The following is a 26,536-nucleotide window of genomic DNA, read 5'->3' as shown; positions in this document are numbered from 1 at the left end:
CAAAAGCTATGGGGCCTGACAATATTCCAGCAATAGTACTGAAGACTTGTGCTCCCGAACTTGCCGCACCCCTAGCCAAGCTGTTCCAGTATAGCTACAACACTGGCATCTACCTGGCAATGTGGAAAATTGCCCAGATATGTCTTGTACACAAAAGCAAGTCAAACATAACCCAGGCAATTACCATCCCATCAGTCTACTCCTGATCATCAGCAAGATGCTGGAAGAGGTCATCAACAGTGCTATCAAGCAGCACTTGCTTAATAACCTGCTCACTGACGCCCAGTTTGGGTTCCACCAGGATCACTCGACTCCTGACCTCATTACAGCCTTGGCTCAAACATGGAAGCTGAACACGAGGTGAGGTGAGTGACTGCCCTTGACATCAAGGCACTATTTGACAGGGTGTGGCATCAAGAAGCCTGGGCAAAACTGGAGTCAATGGGAATCAGGGGGAAACTATCCAATGGTTGGAGTCATAGCTAGCACAAAGGAAGATGGTTATGGTTGTTCGAAGTCAGTCATCTCAGTTCCATGACATCACAGCAGGAGTTCCTAAGGGTAGTGTCCCAGGCCCAACCATTTTCAATTGCTTCTTCAACGACCTTCCTTCCATAATAAGGTCAGAAGTGGGGATGTTTGCTGATGATTGCAAAATGTTCAGCACCATTTGTGGCTCCTCAGATACTTCTGCAGTCCATGTCCAAATGCAGCAGGACATGGAAAATATCCAGCTTGGGCTGACAAGTGCCAGGGAATGCAAGAGCAAATCTAACCATCACCCCTTGACATTCAATGGCAAAACCATCGCTGAATCCCCCTATCAGCATCCTGAGGGTTACCACTCACCAGAAACTGAACTGAACTAGCCATATAAATACTGTGGCTATAACAGCAGGTCAGAGGCTTGTAATCCAATGGTGAGAAACTCACCGCCTGACTCCCCAAAACCTGTCCACCATCTACAGGGCACAAGTCAGGAGTGTGATGGAATACTCTCAGCTTGACACCATCCAGGACAAAGCAGCTTGCTTTGGCACCGCATCCACAAACATTCACTCCCTCCACCATTGACGCATAGTGGCAGCAGTGTGTACCATAAGAGATGCACTGCAGGAACTCACCAAGGCTCCTTAGACTGCACCTTCCAAACCCACAACTGCTACCACCTAGAAGGACAAAGGCAGCAGACACATGGGAACACTACCACTTGGAAGTGCCCCTCTCAGTGGGGAATTGGTGGCACAGTGGTATTGTCACTGGACTAGTAATTCAAAAGACCCAGGGCAATGCTCTGGGGACCCAGATTCAAATCCCACCAGAGTGAAATTTGAATTCAATAAAAAAAATCTGCTGTCCTTATCTGGTCTGGCTTACGTGACTCTTAAGTTACCTCAGTTCTCAAGGGTAATTAGGGATGGGCAATAAATGCTGGCCTAGCCAGTTACACCCACATCCTACGAACAAGTTAAAACAAAAAGCTACTCACCATCCTGACGTGTAACTATAACACCGTTCCTTCACAGTTGCTGGTTCAAAATCCTGGAACTCCCTCCTTAACAGCACCTGCGCCACATGGACTGCAGTGGTTCAAGGCGGCAGCTCACCACCACCTTCTCAAGAGCCATTAGGCATGGGCAACAAATGCCGCAGCGATGCCCACATCCCATGAATGAATATATATATTTTTTTAAAAACAGCAATGTCATGAAGTAAGTGCTCTTAGGCAGCCCCCAAAAGGTAGCAGAGTTGTACACCCACTTCTCCAGAAAAAGTTTATTGACAGATTTTTAATGGCATCAATTTGCCTCAGTTGAGGGCCAAGGGCTAGCTAGCTAAAGGATCAAATAGACAATGTTGTGGAATTTTTTTTTTTAAATCACGCAGTAACATTTTAGTATTCAGTTTCCTTTCACTTATGAGTAGACTATTTCACAGCCTGGTTGACATCAAGGCAAGCAGGGGAAAGAATAAAGATGGTTTAATTCAATAATGACAAAATAGTTTTTAAATTAGTCCTTCCAGATTTTCACCTAAAAGTTAGCATGTCTAGAAACTTTGGATCTGTGCACTGCTTTAACTGCACAAGGAGGCAGTTTGGCATGACCCACGTAAAATCAGCAAAGCGCATTTAAAGAAAGTTAACTGGTAAAACAGTTTAAATAAATCTGTGCAAATCTTTTTTGCTGAGTTTTAAAAAAAATGTTTTCATGTAACTTGTTCATTCCATTCTCCCTCAATTTGCATTTAAAGTCTGTGGTGAAACGGCAACCCGAATATTACTCTCCTGAAGTCTGTGCTGCTCCCATTCTACTCCTTTCTCAAGGAGCCTTTCAGTGCCCCATCATGCCACTCTCCCAAAATGCTTATGTGCTCAGTTTATTTATGCCCCCCTGCCACCTTTCCCCAGCACACACTCCCCCCACTGTCTGGAGTGTCTCTGGCTCTATTGCTCTGATGCCAGAAATGCAGCTCAGTAATGTTGACTTGAACAGTTCATTTAAATAGCACCATTTTTTTTTTCATATTTAGCACTTTAACTCTGTTATTGTTTATTAGTCGTACTTGTAAACAAACATATACACTGAAGTGGCATTTTGATTCTGGTTAAATAGACAGCCCCAATCAGTGCACATTTTGACTGATGTTTTTAAACAGCTATTACAAAATCAATTTAATTACAGTTAGGAATAAAAACAATTTTCTAGAATAAGCATCAATTCTAATTTTTATTTAAACAAAAAAAAACCTTAAATCAACTGGAGGTGACTCCGCAATCTGGCACTCACTGGAAATGCAACTTGTGAACTAGCCAGGGCATAGTTAGATGATTTTTCACTCATGTATTTCAGTGGATTGAAAATCAGTGTGCCTCTAGTTTTCCGACAATGTATTCCAAAAGCCCAGGAATTGTCAAACCCACTCAACCCTTTAAAAATTTCTTAATAAACTTGTCAGAATTTTTACTTCTCCAAAGTGAGTTACTTCAGGGTATGTAATGCACTGACACATATGCTGACAGAAAAATAATACCCCACTTAAAATAAAGTACTCTTAAAAATACAAAATGCTATGGCCATTCCGTCAAGTTTAATTCTAACCCTGACATTCAGAAGACAGTTAAACAATAAATCGGCATCCTTTGCAATTTGTATTCCTGAAAATGAGTTTAGTATCAAGTATCTGTTAAAACCTTGGGATAGTAATGCTTCATATTCATCAATACAAATACTGCTTACACTTTTAATTCTTTGCCCTAACTCTTGCAAGCCATTTTGACAGGTTGAAGGTTACTCAACTAGAAAATCCCCAATTTCAATGGCCCTGTTCTAAAATGATTAGATCAGATGTAGAACTACAAGGAGTTAGGACAGTCATGTGCACTAACTGTGGCAATATTCACCAACTGGCAGAAGTGGTACTAACTAAAACAGTGAAAAAGCAAATGTCACTCCCAGCAGCAATTCCTGTGATGAGCTAAAGTCAAGTAAATGGGCAATTTTAATCAAGTTCATGACAATTGCCTTAACCCACACTTTTGAAACTTAAAAAAAAATTGCAACAATAAAAAAATTACTTTCCTTGAGATTTTGTTATTGGACATGTTTCTCATATATTTCAGTGCTTTGTAACTAAAGGTTTTTATTTAGCTGCTTTTTAAAAACTTCCCCAACTCTCCAAGATAAAGCATTCTGGAACACTATTCAACTGACTCTACTGAAACCCTTAATTATTGTGCTTTAGTATTTACAATCTGTAGTTTCCTTTCAAGATGAGGAGTTTTTGGATTTTTCAGTAAAAGCTGTTTAGTGCTATTTTTCTTATTGGTGCAAACCAATCTATTAAGCTTAGTGAGTGATGTTCACAATTAGAAATTATTCTTGCCAACTTCAATATTCAAATCTACTCAGGACAGATATTTTCTAAACTTCTCACTTGTGGTTGTGGCCTCTCAGTCAGTACAGTCCTTTTACTTTTTAAGATGAATAGCAATGCCCTAGAAGAGCTCATGCTGAATGAAAAAACAGTGTGCATTCTTCATTTTCCTTGTAAAAGTTTGGAGTGGTAACATCCTTTTTAGCCCTCATGCTCTGCACGTAAAAGTTTATTATCTTCCCGTCAAGTTTGTACTGGTGTGCAATGTTCTCATATGGTTTGGGATCCAAATCTAGAATAGCGACAGAATATACAAAGCAAGCCCTTGATGTCTGAATTGTGGTACGTGGTTCAGGCCTGTGAAGAAAAAAGTGTGTAATTGAAGATATATCCTGTATTACTGGAATTAAAATACACATTTGAAGTCACACTATATACCATTTACAAACATATAAAGTAAATTCTGTCTCCATTAAAATAGCATTTTAACCAAATCATTAATGAGTTTATTTTAATTTCTTTACTTGGCATTCATGAATACAACATTATCTTCTTACTGCTACTCTGCCCATTTTTCCCCCTGCCCCTGCCCCACCAACATCTTCCATTCAACCCACAAATACCCTAATCTGGCAAGAGCTGTTGGGAGAAATAAAGATAAGTATCATAAAATAAGAATTCAGTTTTCAATAATTAGAAATTGGGTAATATTTGCCAATGGACAACATAAAATAAACCTCCATCTCAATTTATTTCTGAAACTAAAACTGTGGCATTGAATTGAATAATCATATGCAAGTACTCAAGATGCAATCATATGAGGCCATATGATGCAGTAAGTTATGAACTATGAGACTTGTCTCATGAAATCAATGGACAGAGTTATGGGGAGCGCATTCATCTTCTGAGGTGTGCTCCAGTCAACAAGGTCCCAACCAGCACCACGCTGTAGAAACAGCACAATGGACTCCATGAATTCTTGGACAAGAATTTTCCTCTGACAATTTAACAAGAAAAAAAAATTGCTAGTCAAAAGTATAACAGAACTATATGCCAATGACTATTCATCTATATTCAGTTTTGGCCTGAGGTATACTTATTCCTCTAAAAATGGCTTAAGGATATGCTGTTAGTAACTCTCTTCTCCGAAAAACAAAAAGAGCTGCAATTCCAACTCATCCAACCATTTCCCAATCTTCCTTTCCTCTCCACGGTCCTCAAATACACTGGTACCAAACAGCCTTTCCCCAAATATTGCTGGAAAAAGAGACATGGCTAAGCTTTTCGTCTTGCACTCATCAGGACACTTTGCAAGAATACCAATACAAGGGAAAACAACAATTTATACTGAGAAAAGAATGCTGATTGGTAGAGGTGCTGCCATTGAGCATACACCAGTGATGGTGACTGACAATTAACCACCAAGCATCATTTGAAATTTAAACCAGGCAGCTTGACCCTGATTCTTCAGGATAATGCCTTGACCAATGAGTCAGTGAATGGCTATCACTTATTTTGTTCAGCTGAAACAGGTGCAATGTGTGTACATGTTCTTTCTGTCTGCAAAGAACAGGGCCTTGTATTAATATATGTTGCTTCCAGTACATGCAAATGCACCACACTGAGCCTGACTGACAATCTTAAATTGGTTGTCAACATAATTTTTAGCACACAGGATTATTTAGCAAATGTTGACCAATCACAGAATCACATCTAATGTTGGATATAGTTATGAGTTTTGTAAGCTCGGGCTAGTTGGATATGGTCTGTACCCTGCCCATTGTGAATAGCTGCTGGGACATGCTGTTTGATATGATCTGCCGGTCTTTGAGACATATGGCCTACATACCTAGCATCACACTGGCCACTGAAATTCATATACCACATTACTCATTTGTGTGATGGGCAGAACGCCTTTTTGGCTTGACAGCAGCATCCTGTTAGTGGCAAGTGCCATTTGTGTTGCTATTACATAGTAGCAGCGTGAAAAAGTTAGCTTCCAGGGTAATCCAAGGTAGACTGGACACTTTCCAGGGCTGAAAGTGATCGCCTTAGGCCCATTCTTGAGTTTGTGATATATACAGCACAAAATAATCTAATCAGGGTAGCTATTATCCAGCAGGATGCCTTTGATATCCCCTATTTCAGCATTAAGCTTGCATGGTGAGCAAATGGCTTGGGCATTGGGATTCTTACAGTTCCATACACTATAAGATTGGTCTTATCGGCAACCTTGTAAATAGGGCCCCAAGCCATTTTGCTCTGAAGGTTCATACAGACTCTAAACATTAACTCGGTTTCTCTCTCTACAGCTGCAGTCAGACCTGAGTTTTTCCAGCATTTTCTGTTTTTAATTGTACATACATTGTACCTGTTTCGGCTAAACAAAATAACTGACAGCCATTTGCTGACTCATTCCTCAGGTTAATGCCTTGACCAATCAGGGTCAAGATGCCTGGTTTAAATTTCAAACAATGCTTGACAGTTAACTGTCAGTCACCATCACTGATGCAATCTCCATGGCAACGCCACTTGGCAACCAAATCAGCACTCTCATCACACACAGTATAAATTGTTTTCCCCTTATATTGGTATTCTTGCAAAGTTTCCTGCATGCAACAAGCTTAGACGTCTCTTTTTTCAGCAACACTCAAATTCTGTACTGCCAAATGACTTTCTTTCTCTGTTCAATTCCTTTCAGTCTAGCATCCAAAGCCACTCTGATCAAGCTTACTGCAATAGAGCCTTGTAATCTCTAACACCTAGATTAGCAAGCGTAACAATATCACAGAACACCACAGCTTCAAGTAACGCATCTTCACTTCAATATATTCTGCTCTTCATTTGTGAAAGCAAGAACAGCACAAACTCTGCAACTAAAGTCCACCATCACCTTCCAGGCACAACTAAGGTTGAGCAATAAATACAAGATTTTCAGTTTTGCCCATCTACTGAGAAATTCAGAAAGTCACTAACCACATCCTTCGTGACTGAAATGGAATTCCTACATTTGTATAAGACATTGTTTAAACCATAGTTGGAGTATTATTTGCATTTCACAGCACCTCCTTATGGAAAAGGACTTTAGAATTATAGAAATGGTAAAGATTAACCAAAATTATACCATGACTGAGGTCATGGATTCAGAAAAAAGCTTGTTTTTTTTTCCTCTGCAACAGAGAAGGCTGATAGGTTTCTGAATTCTTAGAAGTTCTTAATGCGTAAATAGTGAAAAACTTTATAATAATTGGGTGAAATTGCAACAAGGGAGCATAGATTCAGAACAATCACTTGAACAAAAAATATTTAGGGTCACGAGAAAATGGAATGCTTTACCACAACCAATTAAATTAGAAAAGTATGAAGAATATATATAAATAGGTAGAGATAAGAGAAAGGAAATGGGATTAGCGTACACAGCTCCTGTGCAAGAGATGGTGCGATAGGTACAATTGCCCAAATGGAAAGTTTAGAAAGTGGAATTCAACTCCCAGAAATGTTCAAGAACCAGTTGGATGTTGTAATGAAGGGACTTTAGAATGGATGAACTAGCATGGTTTAGAATGGCTTTCCTTTTCTTTGTGAAACACAATCACAACACATTCTCAAATTCCCTCACACTTTTCCTGAAAAGGAAAGTCTAGTTCTTTATAGGGTAATTGCTCGAATGGAGTTGGTACTCAAGACCAGATTGGAAGAAAATCACAAATTATGAAAAGGTGCCTCAGCATGAAGGCCTTAATACAACATACTTTCCTAAAAGCAGTTCTTCAAAGAGATAGCAAGGTCACCTTGCAGTGTGCCTCAAGACCACGTGATAGAAAGGAAATTGCAAAGATCACTAAACATGTGAATTTAATAACTCAAGAAAAAAATGTGTCATTAAAAATATAAACATGACCACCTTATGGAATCAATTGCGTGTGACAACTACACAATTAACTTGGACAATCAGCAAATAATAGAAGGATTCTACAGCAGTTGCATTGCAGGCACAGACTGGTACAACATATATCTCACGCTCCTACTCCTATCCTACGTATTATTCTAGTGCACTGAAAGTTAAAGTAACCAGTATTCTGTTTCATCACAAAGTTATTGACAATTTTTAAATTGAGAAAGTCAGAAATACTGAGGTTTAAACAGGTGAAACCATTTCATAAATTGCTCCCAATTAGGTAATCCTTCAAATACACAATTCCTAAAAAGGGGCGAGTCTTGGGTATAGAACCTACGTCCTGATGAAGATAAGGAAAATGTTAACCTGTCTTTTACCTTGAGATTTTCATGGACTGTTACTTCAGCATTTATATATTTTTTTAAAAATTAATACTATTTTACTATATTTCCAATGACAGACCCCCTTACCGTTCTTCCAGAGGACAAGGAGAAAGTGCTATCATGATGGAGCAATCCTTGGCCGTTGTGGCAACCCTGTACTGATGAATCTGCATAAAAATTTAGAAAATAATTTTCTGGTCATAATAGATGTTAGATCCACACTTTAAAAGCATCAATTTTTATAATTTATGGGCTAAATGAAGAGGACTATACAAGAACTTGCTCCAGGTCAAACAAATAAATGGATCTTGGAGTGAAAATGCAAAAGCCACATACAGCAAGGATGATTGTATAAAAGCTAGATAATATTAATCATTTATTCAATTGTCAGAAAAATTATGTCAAAGCTATATGGGAAATGGCAGAATTTCTCATGATTTATCACTGAAACCAATTTAGAGAAGCACAGCAAGAAAATACTGCATCACTTTGCAAGTTGCAAGATAAAACCCAAATATTTGGTGTCAGTTCTGGTCACCTTTTCCATCTGATTGTAAGCAGTTGCCAGTATTAAAATAAGGATCAGACAGTGATGGAGCTTATCTTAATGCACAGCCATTTTAACAGCAGTCAATAAATGAGCACTGATAGCCTCTCTGTTTATCATCTCCTGCTTGGTGTAGACTCTTTAAAAGATGGAGTTTAACTGTTTTGGGCACCAGATAGATATAAATCAAGCTCAGAAACAAGTTTTTCAATGATTTTACTAACAAAGATACAAGTTACTCCCAATTCAAAGAAAACAGGATACAATGGCTTCGGGGCTCTATTCTTCCTAGGTCGGTTCTAATAAGCTGCAGGTTTCTGAGCTATATTTATACTTCATTTCTGAGTTGGCTTTGCTCAACTAACAAAGATTTTGTGTTATTAAACACACAGGGGTAATATATTGTAGACCAAGGTCCACTTAATTACACATCTTGCTTTAGCACAGTAAAGATGTGAAAACAAAATAATACTCCCAGATATTGTTCATTTTAAAAATTATGACACTGACATCCTACATCTCAAGGGAACACTAGCATGAATGTTCAATTATTTCCATTGAAGTGTGTAACATGGCAGTAAAATAGCATACTGGACAACTTAACAGAATCTCATGTATAAACATTCAACAGCCTCAATGCAAGCACGACTAAGTTACTTACCCTTAACTTCCTTTCTCTGGAGCTCCAACAATCCTACCCACCCAATATAAAGATGTTCATAACATGATTAGTGTCACATTTTAAAAGCATCAACTTTTATAATTATGGGCCAAAGGAAGAGAGGAGGTTGCCCTAAGAGCTTGCCCCAGGTCAAACAAATAAATGGATCTTTGAGTGAGAATGCAAAACTATATAGAGCAAAGATGATTGTATAAAAGCTGGATCAGGAATGGATTTGTTCTACCTAAAAGATGTGTACTTAACAACTGCAAATAAAAAATCTGCGCCACTGCTAAAAATTACATCAAACTTGGTGCATTATTTCTTCATGAAGTGCTAATCAGGTGAGTAAATTTGCCTGTTAGCTTTAATCTAAAATCAGTGTTTTGCTGTATTACAGTCCACTGCATGAAGGTTCCTCAGTACATTACTGTGACAAAATGCAGATGTGAAAAATTTTATTTTGGAATTTTAGATGTAGCACACTAGTGCCAAACTAAGGAATAACCACCATATGAAACACTCCTGGTGCCTGCCCAAATGCAAACAGAAAAATTAACAAATTTAGGGTCATATGAAATTTTTAGTTTAAAATTACAAAAGCAAAATACTGTCAGTACTAGAAATCTGAAATATAAAAAAATGTTTTTAAATGCTCAGGTCACATGATCTGAAATGTAAGCACTCTACAAATGCAGTCTGACCTGCTGAGATTTTCCAGTTTTCATTAACCTAGTTTAAATTGGCATGTTACAAGACTCAAGTACCAGTTAGCCAGTTTGGCTTTTCAAGTACTTATGAATATGGGTCCCAGGGCGCTTGTTCACTTAAGTTTATCAACTGATGTAGCAGCTGATAAGGGAACTCCCTCATCGAATTACAGAATAGCTGCCAGATGTGACTTATACATTGTCCACTTAAAACAAAAAACAATGAATGAGAAAAGTTGGAAATCTCAACTACTTACGAGAAGCCACCAAGATTCCACGGTTTTAAACAAATGAAACAAACTTCACTATAAAAAGTTGGAAATTTACAATATCTATTCTGTACTCTAACATTCAGAATTAATATAAGGTAAATGAATTAACAGGCAAACTGTGGTCAAACACATCACACTGCACATTAGATGACAGATGCGATCAAGACAGATCCCACTGATTTCTCAGCAACCTACCCAGATGTCAGTGAATGCTGAGTCACAATATCTCGTTAAAACTCACAAGAGACTGCCACTCTTCACAGAGCAGGGTGGAGTGTCGAAATGTCAAGCGACAGGAGGGCTGGGTAATGCTTGCGGACAGATAGAAGGTGTTCTGCAAAGCAGTGACCCAGTCTGCGTTTGGTCTCTCCAATGTAGAGGAAACTGCATTGGGAGCAACGAACGAATTGCCATTTCAACACCCCACCCTGCTCTCATGCCCGCACATCCGTCCTTGGCTTGCTGCATTGTTCCAGTGAAGCTCAACGCAAACTGGAGGAACAGTACCTCATCTTGCGACTAGGCACTTTACAGCCTTCCGGACTGAATACCGAGTTCAACAATTTTAAATCATGAACTCTCTCCTCCATCCCCACCCCCTTTCCGATTTCACCCCCCCCACTTTTTTTTTCCCAATAATTTATATAGATTTTTCTTTTCCCACCTATTTCCATTATTTTTAAATGTATTTTCATCCATTGTTTTATCTCTACCTTTCAGCCTTTTTCGATTCCTTCTCCCCACCCCACCCCCACTAGGGCTATCTGTACCTTGCTTGTCCTGCTTTCTACCTTTAATTAGCACATTCCTCAGTTAATATCACCACCTTCAACACCTCTTTGTCCTTTTGTATGTGACATCTTTTGGTTATCTCCACCTATCACTGGCCCTCTATCCAGCTCTACCTATCCTACCCCCCCCTTAAACCAGCTTATATTTCACCTCTTTTCTATTTTTACTTAGTTCTGTTGAAGGGTCATTTCGACTCGAAATGTTAACCGTGCTCCTCTCCGCAGATGCTGCCAGACCTGCTGAGTTTTTCCAGGTATTTTTGTCTCTGTTTTGGATTTCCAGCATCCGCAGTTTTTTGCTTTTATCCTAAAGGTCTGGAGCTGGCTAACAGCTGCCAGGGCTTCTCTGTGAGCTGCAAACCACACTAGGTCCAAAATGCAACAAACTCCCTCTCCCAGCAAATGCACAGATAAATTGAAACCCAAGAACCACCTGAAACTTCACCCATCTTCATGAGGAAGTAGCCTTTCAGGGTTCACTGAATGCTGTTAGAGCTAAATTAGCTCTAACTCCCAAAACAAAACATCTCACTGGAATGCACTTCTTTGCAAGCAGTATAGACACCACGTCGCCAATATTCCAGCTAAATAAGCCCACCTGCTGTTTATGACTCCATCTCTTCTATTCTGACTCTAAGTAAATATGGGTAACCTTCTGAACTGCCCTTTTCTTTTAGGTGTTCTGATAATCTCTAAAGCCCAGTATTTTAGTTACCTTACCTTCACAACAACAATCTTCCTCGACTAAACATTACCTCTAAAATATTAACATGAACCATGAATTAGATATTCATCACAATAGATATTTATCAAGTTAACACTTTGACACAAAACAATTGAACTAACATGGTATAGGTCTACATCAATATTTTGAACAATGCTAGGAATTAGTTTTTTTTTTAAAATGCAGTCTGCATCCCATTAATACACACCATGAAAAATTAACCTGTAACCAGTTTTACCTTTTGGGCTGCATAGTCCACTGTTTCATCATCTTGTGAATGACAATCTGATAGATTTTCATAAAAGGCTTCGTTATAAGGGCCATCTAAATGTAACCTACTCCTGCATAGGGAAAAGTGGAAATAACAGTTACATAAAATCAAAATACTGTGGCTACAAGAGCAGGTCAGAGGTTAGGAATAGTGCGAGTAACCCACCTCCTGACTCCCCAAAGCCGGTCCACCATCTACAAGGCACAAATCAGGAATGTGATGGAATACTCCCCATTTGCCCGGATGAGTGCAGCTCCCACGACACTCAAGAAGCTTGACACCATCCAGCTTGATTGGCACCACATCCACAAACACTCGTTCCCTCCACCACCGACACATAGTAGCAGCAGTGTGTACCACCTATAAGATGCACTGCAGGAATTCGCCAAGGCTCCTTCGACAGACAGCACCTTCCAAACGCATGGCCACTACCATCTAGGAGGACAAGGGCTGCAGATAGATGGGAACACCACCACATGGAAGCTCCCCTCCAAGTCACTCACCATCCTGACTTGGAGATATATCGCTGTTCCTTCACTGTCACTGGGTCAAAATCCTGGAACACTCTTCCTAACAGCACTGTGGGTGTACCCACACCACATGGATGCAGTGGTTCAAGAATGCTGCTCACCACCACCTTCTCAAGGGCAACTAGGGATGGGCAATAAATGCTGGCCCAGCCAGTGAAGCCCACATCCCATGAATGAATAAAAAAAAACTGCACAATAAAAAGAAGTGTATATTAAATCTTAGTCTATGCTTACAATCTCTTCCAACCAAGTAACTAAATAGCGAATTGAGCCTTCCACAATATCTCATTAATTAGGGTGTATAGCCAGAAAGCTATTGAGCTAATCTCAGCTGGGGTTATAATGATTGAACTCAACAACCCTTGGTTTTGGAGGAGAAAGGGCCACCTTTCTGTTCCTGATCAGGATTGAGCAGCCCCTGTTGAAGCAATTTGTATGGGGTGGCAGGGGAATGATAAGCGACACAAACACAAGACTATGTCACATGACACAACTGAGCACATATATGATGTTATGGCTAACCTCAAAAGCAGAATGGTTAATGGCAAGATGCACATGTGTGCGCGCATCTGTAATAGAGGAAATTAAAACAGCACTGGCAGGATCCACAGAAATCTTTTAGTTTTTCTTTTAAATCTAGTTATTACATAGCTCATTTACAAAGAAAAATTAATAAGGATTAATTCAGAAACACAATTTAAATTGAAACCCAGGAATTTCTGCCAATATCTCTAAAATTTGTGAAGTAGCTGCACTGAAACGAGCTTTACTGTAACCCAAGTATATTGTGGCAGCCACATCCAGCACTTTAAAACATTTTGGTCTCCAGATTTCTGGAACACTCTTCCTAACAGCACTGTGGGTGTACCCACACCACATGGATGCAGTGGTTCAAGAATGCTGCTCACCACCACCTTCTCAAGGGCAACTAGGGATGGACCTAACACTGGATTAATCTCAAATAGCACTTCATTTACAGATCTTGGTGTGTAAAAACAAACAAAACCATCTTATAAAAATACATTCAAAACTTCCAAAATCCAAAATTAAGTGTGATGATTTTTGCAGCACCCCACCTCCCAAATACAAATTAATACCATACAAATAGTTATGACCAACATGGGAATCCCAGTTTTGGCTAGGTATTGCTCAGGCTTTCGCATACAGAAGGATATCCAAATCCTGTTGCAGTCCTGGCCAAAACAAGGGGTGGTATTAATAGGTAGGACTTGAAAAATGCCCTTGTACCTAAGCCATCCCATATCTCTGGTTAAGGATAATAAAGGCCAAGATAAATAAATATAAAAAGGACCTTCATTTCAATGTAGCAGGAAGCATAATTGTTCTGCTAATTTTCAAATGCTGCATAGACAAATATTTAATAAGCAGTCATGCACACAAGCTTGTTACTGGAACATAGGCATAGCGCATAATTTTAGGTTGGTTCTTGTTCAGAATTTTAGATTCCAGCAAAGCCAAAGTGTGAAAATTTCTCATACTAAAATATATGAGAACATTACCATCCTCTGAAGATTACTCTTACATGCATTATTCTCACAACCCTAAGTGTTAATTGTAATGTAGAGATGCAGAAATAATACTTTGTTAGAAAGCCTATTACTAAAACTTAAAAGGATGTTACAATATTAATTTAAGATTTAGAGCTCAAGAGCACCCTCATGTGGTTAGTACAAGACACACAGGGAACTAAAGTTCACAATAGAACATACTAGAGGGAAATAATTAGTAGCATTTATTTTAAGATTTTGTCATCAGTTGGACAAATGTCAAGGATGTACTTATATAACCTACTACTACTACTACTGTTCAGAGTTGATAAGTTGTCTCAATGGATTAAGAATCGTTCTCACAACAGAAGGCAGAGGACCGAGATAAGTAAATAAATAAATGCTGCCTCTGGGATAAAATAGCCAGTAATTTTCCAAAGGTTGTTCTGGAAGAATTGTCGTTTCAAATATTTGTAAACAATATGCAATGGAGTGCTTTCACACTAACATTAGATTTCCTGACAATGAGTTGCAGTGGACAGACGAGTGGAAAGGAATCTAACTTCAGAGGAACTTAAACCAATTACATAGATAGTTCCATCTGCCATATCTCAGCCTAATTGTGGATAAATGTAGGGTACTGCATATTGAAGCAGGTAAAACAAGACAGGTGTGGATACAACATGAAGGAATCCTTTTAAAGTATTAAATTAAAAGGGGATAAAAACATCTGGTCAGTATGAGACAAGTTAACAAAACAAATTATATACTCTTCTGCTTCTAGAAGGTAATGGGACCACGTATCAGGACAAGTTATATCAACATCAGGCATCAACGGTGGGGTCTTGTCTACCACACCTCAAAAATGATACCAAAGAGTTAAAAGAGTGAGCTGGATATTTTACAGGGCCTCTGAGGGCTTAATAAAGAAAAAACTCAGCTAAAACTTTTGTGCCGGAGGAGGGGAAACATCCTTAAAATAATAAAAGATGGAGGTGAAGAACATAGGATTTGAGCTGAATGTAGAACTAGAGGACATAAATTTGCAATTAACTAGCCTCAAGTACAGAAAGAAAATTAGAGAATCTCTCCAAACTGTAGGATAGTGGTTATCTAGAATAGACTTCTGGAGAAGGTGGTTGAATTGAGATCATTTGGCACTTCACAGAAACAAGCTGAAATAATTTGTTTGGAATTGTGGATTGAGGATTAAAGCTCTGTTAACTACATTGCCAGCTTGCCCAGAAGCCAATGCAAGTCAGCAAGCACAGGGGTGACAGTTGAATGAGATTTGGTGCAAATTAGAACATCGGGAGAAGAGTTTTGGATTACCTCAAGTTTACGAAGGGTAGAACAGGAATGAGTAGCAGCAGAGGACTAAAAGGTCTGAAAAATAGTAGCTGAAGACAAAAAGGTCTGAAATTTTTTTTTGACAAGGAATCATGTAACTATAGTAGTTTTTATGATCTATAGTGAATGTAAATACTTTTAGGCCATGGAACTATTAGATTTCAAGTGGGTAGAAACATTAGTTCTCCCTTTGTTTACCTTGTATTGTCGTTAAAGCTGTGGATCAATGGATCAAATCACCAGAGACCTCAATATTTTAGCACTCAATGTAGATAGTGCATCTGGTACAGGATGAAGCCCATACTAACAACAGAACATGATCAGGCTAGATTATGTACATGTGGAGGAAAGCAAAGGATGACACCAATGCTTCACAAACTATTTTCCAATGTGACCCCAATTTAACTGACCACCTTGAGGGCAATTAGGGATGGACAACAAATGCTGGGATTGCCAGCAATGCCCACATCCCATGAAAGAATACATTTAAAAACTCTTCAAAATTAACACCATCCCAGGTGCTAGCAAAAATGAAACTATAGCAGCATAGGAACATTCCACATATAATTAGAGTTCACTTATTATAGTTCAACATGTCATACATCAGAAATATGAAAATGTTGTTAAAGTACTTTCTAAAAATGTTATTTTATACACATGCAGATTTCAGCCAAGCTCTCCATATTCTCTGGTGACAGAAGACTCGGTGAAGCCCCTCTTCCCCCACCCACCCTCACATTGTAATCAGCCCCACTCCCACCACACACCCCTCTTCCCAAACAACACCCCCCCCCCCCCCCACACAATTCACTCAGTAGCCCATCTTCCCAACCACCACTCCACTCACTCAGCAGTCGCTTTCCCCAAACCCCCACTAGCCTGCTGAAAGCCACAAAGACTCTGGTTCCACTGCTCTCCCCTCGTTATTGGTAGAGATGTTCCAGACTTTGAGATTCCTTCAGTCTTTGGCTACACTGAAGGTGGTGCCAAGGGGAGGCAGAGATTAGGAAATAAATTAAAAGGGCAGAAGTCCATGATTCAGAAGTTGGAATTCCACCAATTTGCAGAAATTTCACATTCCCCGGTAGAATGTGGGAGAGCCAGGAATGCATTAGAATAGTCAAGTCTCGAAGTTACAAAGGCATAAATAAGGGCTTCAGTAGCAGATAGGCTGAAACAAGGGTGATGTCATCAAGGTGGAAAAGGCTTTCTTAGTGATGGCACAAACATGTGGTTGAAAGCTTAATTCAAGGTCAAATAAGACACCAAGATTACAAATGCAGTCCGGTTAAGTCTCATACAGTTGCCAGGGAGAGGGATGGTCAGAGTAATGGAACAAAGCTTCAATCCTCCCAATATTTAATTGGATGAAATACCTGCACATCCAATACTGGACGTCAGATAAGCAGTCTGATTTAGCGACTATGGAGGAATCAAGAGAGGTAGTGGTGAGGTAGAGCTGGGTGTCAATGTACACGTGCCCTTTCGGATGATGCCATCAAGGGGCAGCATGTAAATGAGAAATTGTGGCAGCGGCGGTGGGGAGAAACACCAGAGGCAATGTTGTAGGAGCAGGGAGAGAAACCGCTGCAGGTAATTCTCTGGCTACAATTAGATACATAATAAAGGAACAGTATTCTTAAGGGAGATGCATAGAGGGGCGCTGAGAGCTGACCTGCTGGCTGAGTCCACAGGGTCAGCAGAGTGGGGGGGGTGGGGACAAGTTGGACAGGAAGATTAGCTCCCTTGTCAGAAAAATCTATGAGGGAATAGGATAGGGCAATTGAGATTGCTGCTCATAATGAGCCATTCAGAAGATGCATAGAGACACAGAGGGAAGCTGTAGGCTCATCTAAGAGGGAGGTACACCGCCAATGGTAGCGAGAGAAATCGAATGGTTGAGTAAGGGAATTGGGAAGGCAGAGTACCTGACAGGGAAGTAGTGAAAGGATGCATGATGATCGAAGGGTCTAGGAGAGGTAAAATAGTAAAAAAAAAAATACTGGAAATAGAATGATGGTTTCAGGTCCAAAATGGCCGCCAAACTCTGCACACAAATGGACTTGGGAAGCTTGTTACATAAAAATCTGATGCTAATCTGATCTGGGAAATTGGAGATAACAGGAAGAAGTCCAAATTTAAAAGCAGAGATCCCGTGGTGGGATAATGACGTTCATAAGGTGGAATCAGCATGGAACATCACTGAACTGCTAACTGAGTTGAGAGACTGCTATAGTGAAAAGTTCAAAAGCTATTTGAGTATAGAATATGGAGGACCCACTGATGGTAGTGTTTTTGTTGGAATGAGCATGCAGGTGGTGTACAGAGTCAGTTGTAGAAACATAGAAGATGATGGCACAGTTGGAGCATGCCAAAAAATCCAGAAGCAGCAAAGTGATTTTCTGACCGGGAACAGACTAAAGCTGTACAACCAGTGATCAGTCACTGGCTCAGCAGGAGACTAAAGTCACTCAATCACAACACTGGTGGGAGAAAGGCTACAAATTGATCAAAGTTGCTTTAAATATCACAAAAAGAACAGATCAGAGACAGAACTTGAGTCTAGTGGTATAGCCATTACATTCCAGGGCAGAAGCATTTTCTGCTAAAAACAATTTAAAAAACACCCAATGATAAATCAGGAAAAATACACAAGGAAAAAAAAAATTAAACTCTGGAGGAATTAAACCACCAACTCTCAGTCTACCCAAATAGGATTTCCTTTCCCACCCAATATTTTCTGGGATTGTAAATGTATCTAGTCAACTCACCTAATGCCTAACACTGTAAAATGCTATTGAACTGTGGATACATGTGTTATATTTAAGTAGCTAATACCCATGGAACATATTACCCCATCCCTATTTTCATATACTCAATTAGTACACACAAAGTAAAGTCAGCTAACCTGTCTGTTGGAAATTCCTCTATGTGCTGTTGAACTCTCAAATATAAAGGATAGATTCCATCAATGTCCATCATATCAAGCATCTGCACTTGAAGGATCCGAGAAAGAACACAACCTTTAGGCAAGCCAGAATTTTCCACTACATGAATACCTGGAAGAAATATTTGCATTACTGAAAATAAATTCAGTTGACCATGAAAAAACTTAAAATGGAAATATCCTTGAAATACAGTTTTAAGCTGGAGCTAGAGTTTTATGGTCTTATATCAAAAGTTACATTCTTCATTACTACATAGCCACACTTGCATCCTAATAATTCTGACTGAAAGTTGAAGCTTTTGTATGTAGATAGGTAATGGATATCCTCCATTTGAATTGAGTGATGACAATTTGCTTTTTGTTTGGTGAAAAATAGACAAGGAAACAGGCCAGCCAAGTGAACTGAGAAATAAAAGATTGCAACAAGGTGAAAACAAGAATATAGTAAAAATACAAGAGCAAAAATTTGGATCATGTCATACTGATTTAGCAAATGGTAGATTCAATTAGAATTTTTTTCTTTCTTGGGATGTTAAAGTAACTGGTAAGACCAGCATCTATTGTCCATCCCCAATTGCCCTTGAGGTGGAGGAGGAGAATCACCTTCTTGAACCACTGCAGTCTACATGTAATGTAGATACACCCACAGGGTTGTTAGGGCATTACAAGTTTTGGCCCAGCAACAGTGAAGGATCAGTGATATAGTTCCAAGTCAGGATGGTGAGTGACATGGAGGTGAACTCAAGGTGGTAGTGTTCCCATGTGTCTCCCTGCCATTGTCCTTCTTAATGGTGGAGGTCATGGGTTTGCAAGGTGCTGTAGTACATCTTATCGATGCTACTATGCGACAGTGGTGGGGGAATGGAATGTAAAGTGATGGAGGGGGTGCCATCAAGAAGGTCCCTTTGTCCTGCATGGCATTTAGCTTTGAATGTTGTCAGAGCTGCACTCATCCATGCAAGTGGAGAGTATTCCATCACACTCCTGACTGTGCCTTGCAGATGAAGAACAGGCTTTGGGGAGTCAGAGTGAGTAACACACCAGAATTCCCAATCTCTGACCTGCTCATGTAGTCAGGGTATTTATATAGCTGATTCAGTTAAGATCCTAGTCTTGGTGATCCCCAGGAAGTTGATGGTGCGAGATTCAGCAACAGTAATGCTATTGACCATCAAGGGAAGGAGGTCAGATTCTCACTTGTTGGAAATGGTCATTGCTTAGCACTTAATTGCATCACACATCAGCCCAAACTAGAATGTTATCTGGGTCCTGTTGCACGCAGGTCAGGCTGCATCAGTATCTGAAAAGTTGTAAATGGCATTAACACTTTGCTAATGATTGTACACATTCCCACTTCTGACCTTATTTTGAAGTCAGCTGAGGATGATTAGACCTAAGACACTACCTGAGGAGCTCGTGCAGCAAGCAGGGGATGACTGGACTCCCGCAAACCATCTTCCTTTGTGCTAGGTATGACTGTAACCAACGTACTCTCTATCCCTCTTCATTCCCAGATTCCCATTGACAAAGAGCACCAACAAAATTGAAGTCACACTGGATCCAATGCTGCCTTGATATCAAGGGTGGTCATTCTCACCTCGCTTCTGGAATTCGGCTCTTATGACCATGTTTGAACCAAGGCTGTAATGCGATCTGGAGCCGAGTGGTTCTGGTGTAACTTCAGCCACTGGTGAGCAGTTTGTTGCTCAGTTAAGTGCTGCTTGACAGTACTGCTGATGACACCTCCCATCACTTTGTTGATGATTAAGAATAGACTTATGGGATGCTAATTGCTGGATTTGATTTGCTTTTTGTGGACAGGGCATATTTGAGAAATTGTTCATATTGTTGGGTAGATGCTGACGTTGCAGCTATAGTTGCAGCAATTTGGTACAAGCAGCTAGTTTTAAGGGAGCATGAATCTTCATATTGCCAGGATGTTGTCAGGGCCCATAGCCTTTGCTGCATCCTGTACTTTCAGCGGTTTCTGGATGTCATGTGAAGTAACTAGAGTGGCTGAAAACTGGCAGTGGTGGTGGGGACTTCAGGTGGAGGCAGAGATGGGCCATCCACTCAGCACTACTGGCTGAAAGCAGTTACAATTACTTCAGCCTTGTCTTTTACACTAACTGCTGGGCTCCTGCATCATTAGAGACGAGTATGTTTTTGAGGCCTCCTTCTCCGTTATTTGCTAACTGTCCACTACCACTCAACTGGATATGGCAGGACTGCAGAGCTTTAATCTGGTCTGTTGGTTGTGTGATTGCTTAGCTCTGTCTACAGCATGCTTCTTCAAAGTTTAGCTGACATATAATCCTGTGTTTATGGCTTCAGCAGGTTGGCACTGCATTTTTAGGTTTCTTTTTATTCATTTATGAGATGTGGGTGTCACTGGCTTTGCCAGCATTTATTGCCCATCCCTAATTGCCCTTGAGAGGGTGTGCCTGGTGCTGCTGCTGGCATGCCCCCCTACACTCCTCTTTGAGCCAGAGTTAGTCAACCTGATAGTAAAAGATAGTGTGAAGAAAATGCCAGCATGAGGGCACAAGTTGCTGCTGCTGACAGCCAACAACACCTCATGGATGTCTAGCTTTGAGGTGCTAGGTCAATTCTGAGTATATTCCATTTAGCATGGTGGCATTGCCACAAAACACAATGGAGGGTGTCATTAGTATGAAATGGATCCATCACCACAAGGACTGTGCAGTGTTTACTCCTACTAATATAGTCATGGACAGATGCATCTGTGACAGGTAAATTTGCGAGGACGAGGTCGAGTACCATTTTCCACCCCCCAGCGGTTACTTCTCAGGGCTCCCCGCAGGCTCACTCTAGCAGATATTTCCTCAGGACTTGACCTGCTCGGTCAGCAAAAGTGGCTCGGTGGCACAATTGGTGACAGATATGAAGTCCCCCATGAAGATTACATTCCATGTCTTTGTTACCCTCGGTGCTTCCTCCAAGTGGTGTTCAACAGGAAGGTGATATGTTTCATCAGCGGATGGAGGGTGGTAGGTGGTAATCAGCAGGAGGTTTCCTTGCCACGTTTCACTGGGATCCAGAGTCAGTGTTGAGGGCTCCCTGGATCACTCCCCTCTGAACGTATACCGCTGCTCCATCACCACATCTGGTGGGTCTGTCCTACTGATGGGACAGGACGTGTCTACAAACGGTGACGCAAGAATCTAGGACATCAGCTGTATGGTATGATTTATTGAGTATGACTATGTCACGCTGTTGCTTAACTAGTTTGTGGGACAACTCTCCACGTTAGTGAGGAGGATTTTGCAGGATCGACTGGGCACAGTGTGCCTTTGTGGCATCAAGGAACCCCAGCAAAATGCTAAAAAGCACTTACTGGCCAAAAATTGAGAAAAAAAACTAAAGGATTCAATTGATGCTCTTGACAGTATTTCTTCCACCACTCAATACTTTTCACGGTTGTAAAGTGAAGAGATATACAAGAGCATACAGCTTTTAACATGAGTTAACAGCATATGAATGGCTAAAAGCTTTCTTCCCACAATTTAATTACACAGGAATATTTCCTATATTCCTACTGAAAATATCCCATCTCAGAATACGAAGCTGAAACTGACATTTAACGCATAAATTACAAATAGAAGTAGAATGAAAGAAGTCATGCTAGTGAAAACAAGAATAAAATCCAAATAGGTGGTGTCCTGCAGACAAAGTCATAGGTACCTCTCTTAGTTTACCTAAGATATAGAAAATAGACCAAGTGGAGTGGCCTACGGCTTTACCATGGTGACAATGAAAAATTAATTCAACTAACCAGCTTTATATTTCTTCAGAAAAAGCAGACTTCACTAAATCTTTATGAAAAGGCCCAGTTTTATCAATGCTTTATGATCCTTTTGGCACCGGGAGAAAAACTTGCACTTTATTTTCAACCTATAAAAAATGCAACTTTTACAACACTAGTAGCTGCACAAATCTGTTTTCACAAAGTGCATCCAAAGATTCATGCAAGAGGTTACTAAAATCAACTACCATCTTGTTTATTGTCCAGTTAAACTTTGTTATTGAGTGGCAGGATACAGGGATTCAGGATTACAGTTTAAAATACATGATTATGGTCCCAGATTCAGTGTGGTGGTTCAAGACCAACATACACCTCTCACTAACAATGCAAACAAATTTAAAACTAAATATGGGTATTGTTGGCAAACCTGATCAAGATTATAAATTGAAAATATTTGACAATCTTTTCACAAGGCAAGACATACAATAATCTCTTTAGCTAGCAATTAAGAAATTCAACAGCTAAAGGAGGTACCCTTGCCCGTAGAATGGGAGATATACGTGGATAAAAAGTTAAGGGGCTATTTTGCTTCAGTCTCCTGCTGGCTGGCTGGGCTAATTCATTTGTATCCAAGAATACAGATGAAACAACCTAATTTCATAAGAAAATCACAAATCACACCGGACTTCTGAAAGAAATATGCATCTGCAGACATACACACGTATATGGGGCTAACAAAAATACACTTACCATTTCGTAAAACTTCTCTGCGAAAATGACTTGCTTCACAGTGACTCCTTTCCTCTGAGACAAGTGTTCTCTTCATATCACCTGTCTTGCAAGTGTCTACATTGCTCACCAAAGCTATTGTTATTACATGAATAAGTTCACGGATAACAGTTCTTGTGCATTGCAGTCCACTAACCACACCGTTAGCAGGAAAGAAGTAAGCTTTCAAATGATTAGCAAGTTCATTCAGATCCATTAAGTAGTCCTGGTCATCTTTACAGCCAAATATTAACTCTCCATTCTTCATGTGTTAAAGTAATGTAAGACGGTTGGTTGGAGTGGTAGAGGCAAAGGGAGGAAAGAAAAGGAAAGAAAAAAGAAAAATTAATGTAAGACATTAGTATCTCCAGGGGTTAATAATTCAACAGCTACCAAAATAATATTAAACGAGTATGAACTATTTGAGTATTGCTGGAAAAAAAAAACATTTTTGTCAAAGCTTTTCATCTTGCACTCATCAGGACGCTTCGCAAGAATGCAAATCCAAGGGAAGCAACAAATTTATACTGTATGAGAACAGAGTGCTGATTGGTAAAGGCGTTGCCATGGAGAATGCACCAGTTCATGGTAACTGACAGTTAACTACCCAGCATTGTTTGCAATTTTAAACCATGCAGCTTGACTGATTGGTCAAGGCATTGCCCTGAAGAATAAGCCAGCATATGGCTGTCACTTTTGTTTAGCTGAAACAGGCACAAATGTGTACATGTTCTGTCCGTTTGCACAGAACCAGGCCCTGAGTATCAATATGCAGAGTTTCCAGTACATAAATGCACCACACTGCGAACCTGAGCAAATTTTAAATTGGGTGTCAGCATAAAATTCTTAGCACACTGAGGATTATTTAGCAAATGCTGACCAATCACAGGATCACATCTAATGTTGGACACACTGTTTTGAGAGTTTTGTAAGCACAGGCTGGTTGGGTACAGTCTGTACCTTGCCTGTTGCGAACAGCAGAAAGGGCATACTGTTTGATATGATCTGCCAGTCTTTGGAACATATGGCCGACATACCTAGCATCACACTGGCACTGAAAATTTTAAGACAAAAATGTGTCTTTTTTCAGTAATACTCAAGTTCCGTACTACCAAATGACTGTTCAGGAACCATTTCAAGAATAGTACATTTGGGGCATTTTAAATTTTGCCTCCTGCATGTGGAAAATTCTATATTTTTTTGCATTTTGTCAGGACAAGGCAACATGTTCCTCAAATTATAGCCAATGTAATTTGAAGCAGAAAATACTGAAAACAAGTTTCGCCAAGAGGGGCGATATTGTTTAAAAAGTTCTACAAACAAGTGCCCCTATATTCACTTAAGCAACCAAACTTTCACGCACAATTCTTTTACAGACTAACCATGGTGATCAAAGCTGTAGTTTGTGCAATGCAAGAAACTGCAACCAAATGAACATCTTATGCAACAGCTTAAACAGTGGGGGAAGATCCCTTAACTACAAGCGGTTACTCAGTCAAAGGGCAGTAGATGGTGTAATACATACTAAAGAGCTTCTACTTTGATAACACAATTACTTAATTTCCCCATCCCTAAAGAACAAAGGCAGCTCCAGTCGATTTAAGAAATTTAATAATCATATTAAGGTTGTCTCTTGAGCCATTGATAAGGAAAAGCAGTGTTTAAAGATAATAGGTCCAATGAAGGAAATATTAAGTGTGCTTCTCGTGTTAAAATATTCTATGAGGTGAATGACACGGAATTGAATAAATGAAAGGGAAACCTTTTAAGTAGAAATAGCTTGGTCCATTTCAGTCTATGTACGATTTTTGACAACATAAGTCATCATAATTATGCCAAACAACCTCAGGCAGTAAAACTTAACCTACAAGCATGGAGTCTCAATCCTTCAAGGTTTTAATTACTGTTTTAAAAATAACCTTTTTTGTCTCTTAATCCCATCTTTCTTTCCTCCTCTATATTTTGCTTTCTATACCTGATTTGACATTGACACTTTCTGGTTCAAACTCTACACTATTCGGTAATAAGATTGAAGAATTGTTAATAAGGTACAGTTGCACTGTGCCATTTCAACGTCCGTTGGGAACAACTGCTATGCAGAAGCTCACAGAACATAAATGGGCAACAGCAAATTTAATGAACAGCAGATGGCGTTAGTTTGCCAGTAACTGTAAGTTCTGCTCCATTAAGCTATATAACTTAAAATATTTCCATGGTGTTAAGCTAAACACAGTGACTGTAATTACCTTAAAGATTTTTAAGTTGTTCTGGGGCTCCTGTAGCAAACTTTTCAAGGCAATGTGCATTCGTTGTTTATTCCTGTAAAACACAGGCACATTAGAAACTGAACTATCACATTTTAAGTATTGCTCGTGTCCAACACATTGCTTTCCTGAGGCAAGCCTGCACTCCCAACAAACCAAAGGACACCTTGAAAGCAAAGTGGTCTCGACAGGATGCCCAACTTATTTATATAGCACTTAACATAATGGAACATCCCAAGGTGCTTAACAGGAGCATTATAAAACAAAATATGGTAACAAGCCACTTAAGGATTCATTAGGTCAGGTTCTAAGGAGTAACTTTAAGGAGGAATGCGAGTTACAGAGACAGAGTGTAGGAAGGGAATTCCAAAGCTTGAGGCTTAGGCAACTGAAGGCATGGCCACCAATGGTGCAGCAATTATAATTGGGAATGCACAAAGGGCTAGAATTAGAGCAGCAGAGATATCTTGGAGGGTGATAGGCTTGGAGGGGATTAGAGAAAGGGACACAGCCGCAGGGATCTGAAAACAAGGATGAGAACTTTTAAAATCAAAACACTGCTTGCCCTAAAGCCAATATAAGTCAGTGAGCACAGGGATGGATAGAGGAACAGGACTTGCGAGTTAAGTCACAGGTAGCAGAGCTTTGGATGACCTCAAATTTAAGGACAGTAGAAGGTCGAAGACCAGCCAGGATTGCGCTGGAATAGTCTGATCCAGAGGCAGCAAAGGCACAGATGAGGATTTCAGCAGGGTGCTAAGACATAAGCAAGTCAAGGGATGTTGCGGACATTGAAACAGGTGGTCTTAGTGATGGCACAAACATGTAAGAAGCTCGTCTCTGGATCAAATGCGACATCAAGGTTGCAAACAGACTGGTTCAGTCTCAAGCTGTTGCTAGGAAGAAGGATGGATTTGGCAACTAGGGAGCAGAGTTTGGAGCGGGGATGGAAAACAATGGCTTTAGTCTTTGCAATGTTTAATTGAAAAAAATTTCTGCTCAAAAAGTACTGGATGCCAGATAAACAGTCTGCTAATTTAGCAACAACAGAGAGGTCAAGCGGGGTGGTGGTGAGATAGAACTGGCTTTGATCAGCGTACATGTGAAAACATTGGATGATGTTGCCAAGGAGCAGCCTGTAAATGAGAAATAAGAATAGGCCAAGGAAAGACCCATCGGAGAAGCCAGAGGTAATGGTGCAGGAGCAGGAAGTGAAGCCATTGCAGGTAATTCTCTGGCTACAATTAGATAGATAAGAATGGAAACACAA

At 40.0% G+C, this 26,536-nt stretch overlaps 1 protein-coding gene across 10 annotated transcripts in view; it reads right to left on the bottom strand.

The window, feature by feature from the left end:
• Positions 1-2,527: 2,527 nt before the first annotated feature.
• ippk (inositol 1,3,4,5,6-pentakisphosphate 2-kinase) overlaps positions 2,528-26,536 on the bottom strand; it is a 75,707-nt gene continuing 51,698 nt past the window's right edge. For all 10 annotated transcript variants that reach the window (XM_041191375.1, XM_041191380.1, XM_041191372.1 and 7 more), the window contains 6 exons: positions 25,249-25,321; positions 22,985-23,264; positions 18,430-18,580; positions 12,101-12,203; positions 8,245-8,324; positions 2,528-4,233 (listed from right to left, as the gene is read on the bottom strand). In XM_041191375.1, coding sequence (XP_041047309.1) covers positions 4,008-4,233; positions 8,245-8,324; positions 12,101-12,203; positions 18,430-18,580; positions 22,985-23,264; positions 25,249-25,321 — 913 coding nt within the window. In that variant the 3' untranslated portion in view covers positions 2,528-4,007. The remainder of the gene's footprint in view (positions 4,234-8,244; positions 8,325-12,100; positions 12,204-18,429; positions 18,581-22,984; positions 23,265-25,248; positions 25,322-26,536) is intronic.

The sequence above is a fragment of the Carcharodon carcharias genome, chromosome 7 (assembly GCF_017639515.1).
Source record: "Carcharodon carcharias isolate sCarCar2 chromosome 7, sCarCar2.pri, whole genome shotgun sequence".
Lineage (NCBI taxonomy): Eukaryota > Metazoa > Chordata > Chondrichthyes > Lamniformes > Lamnidae > Carcharodon > Carcharodon carcharias.
Note: the sequence above shows the minus strand (reverse complement) of the source record. Positions and strands in the feature narration are given on the sequence as shown.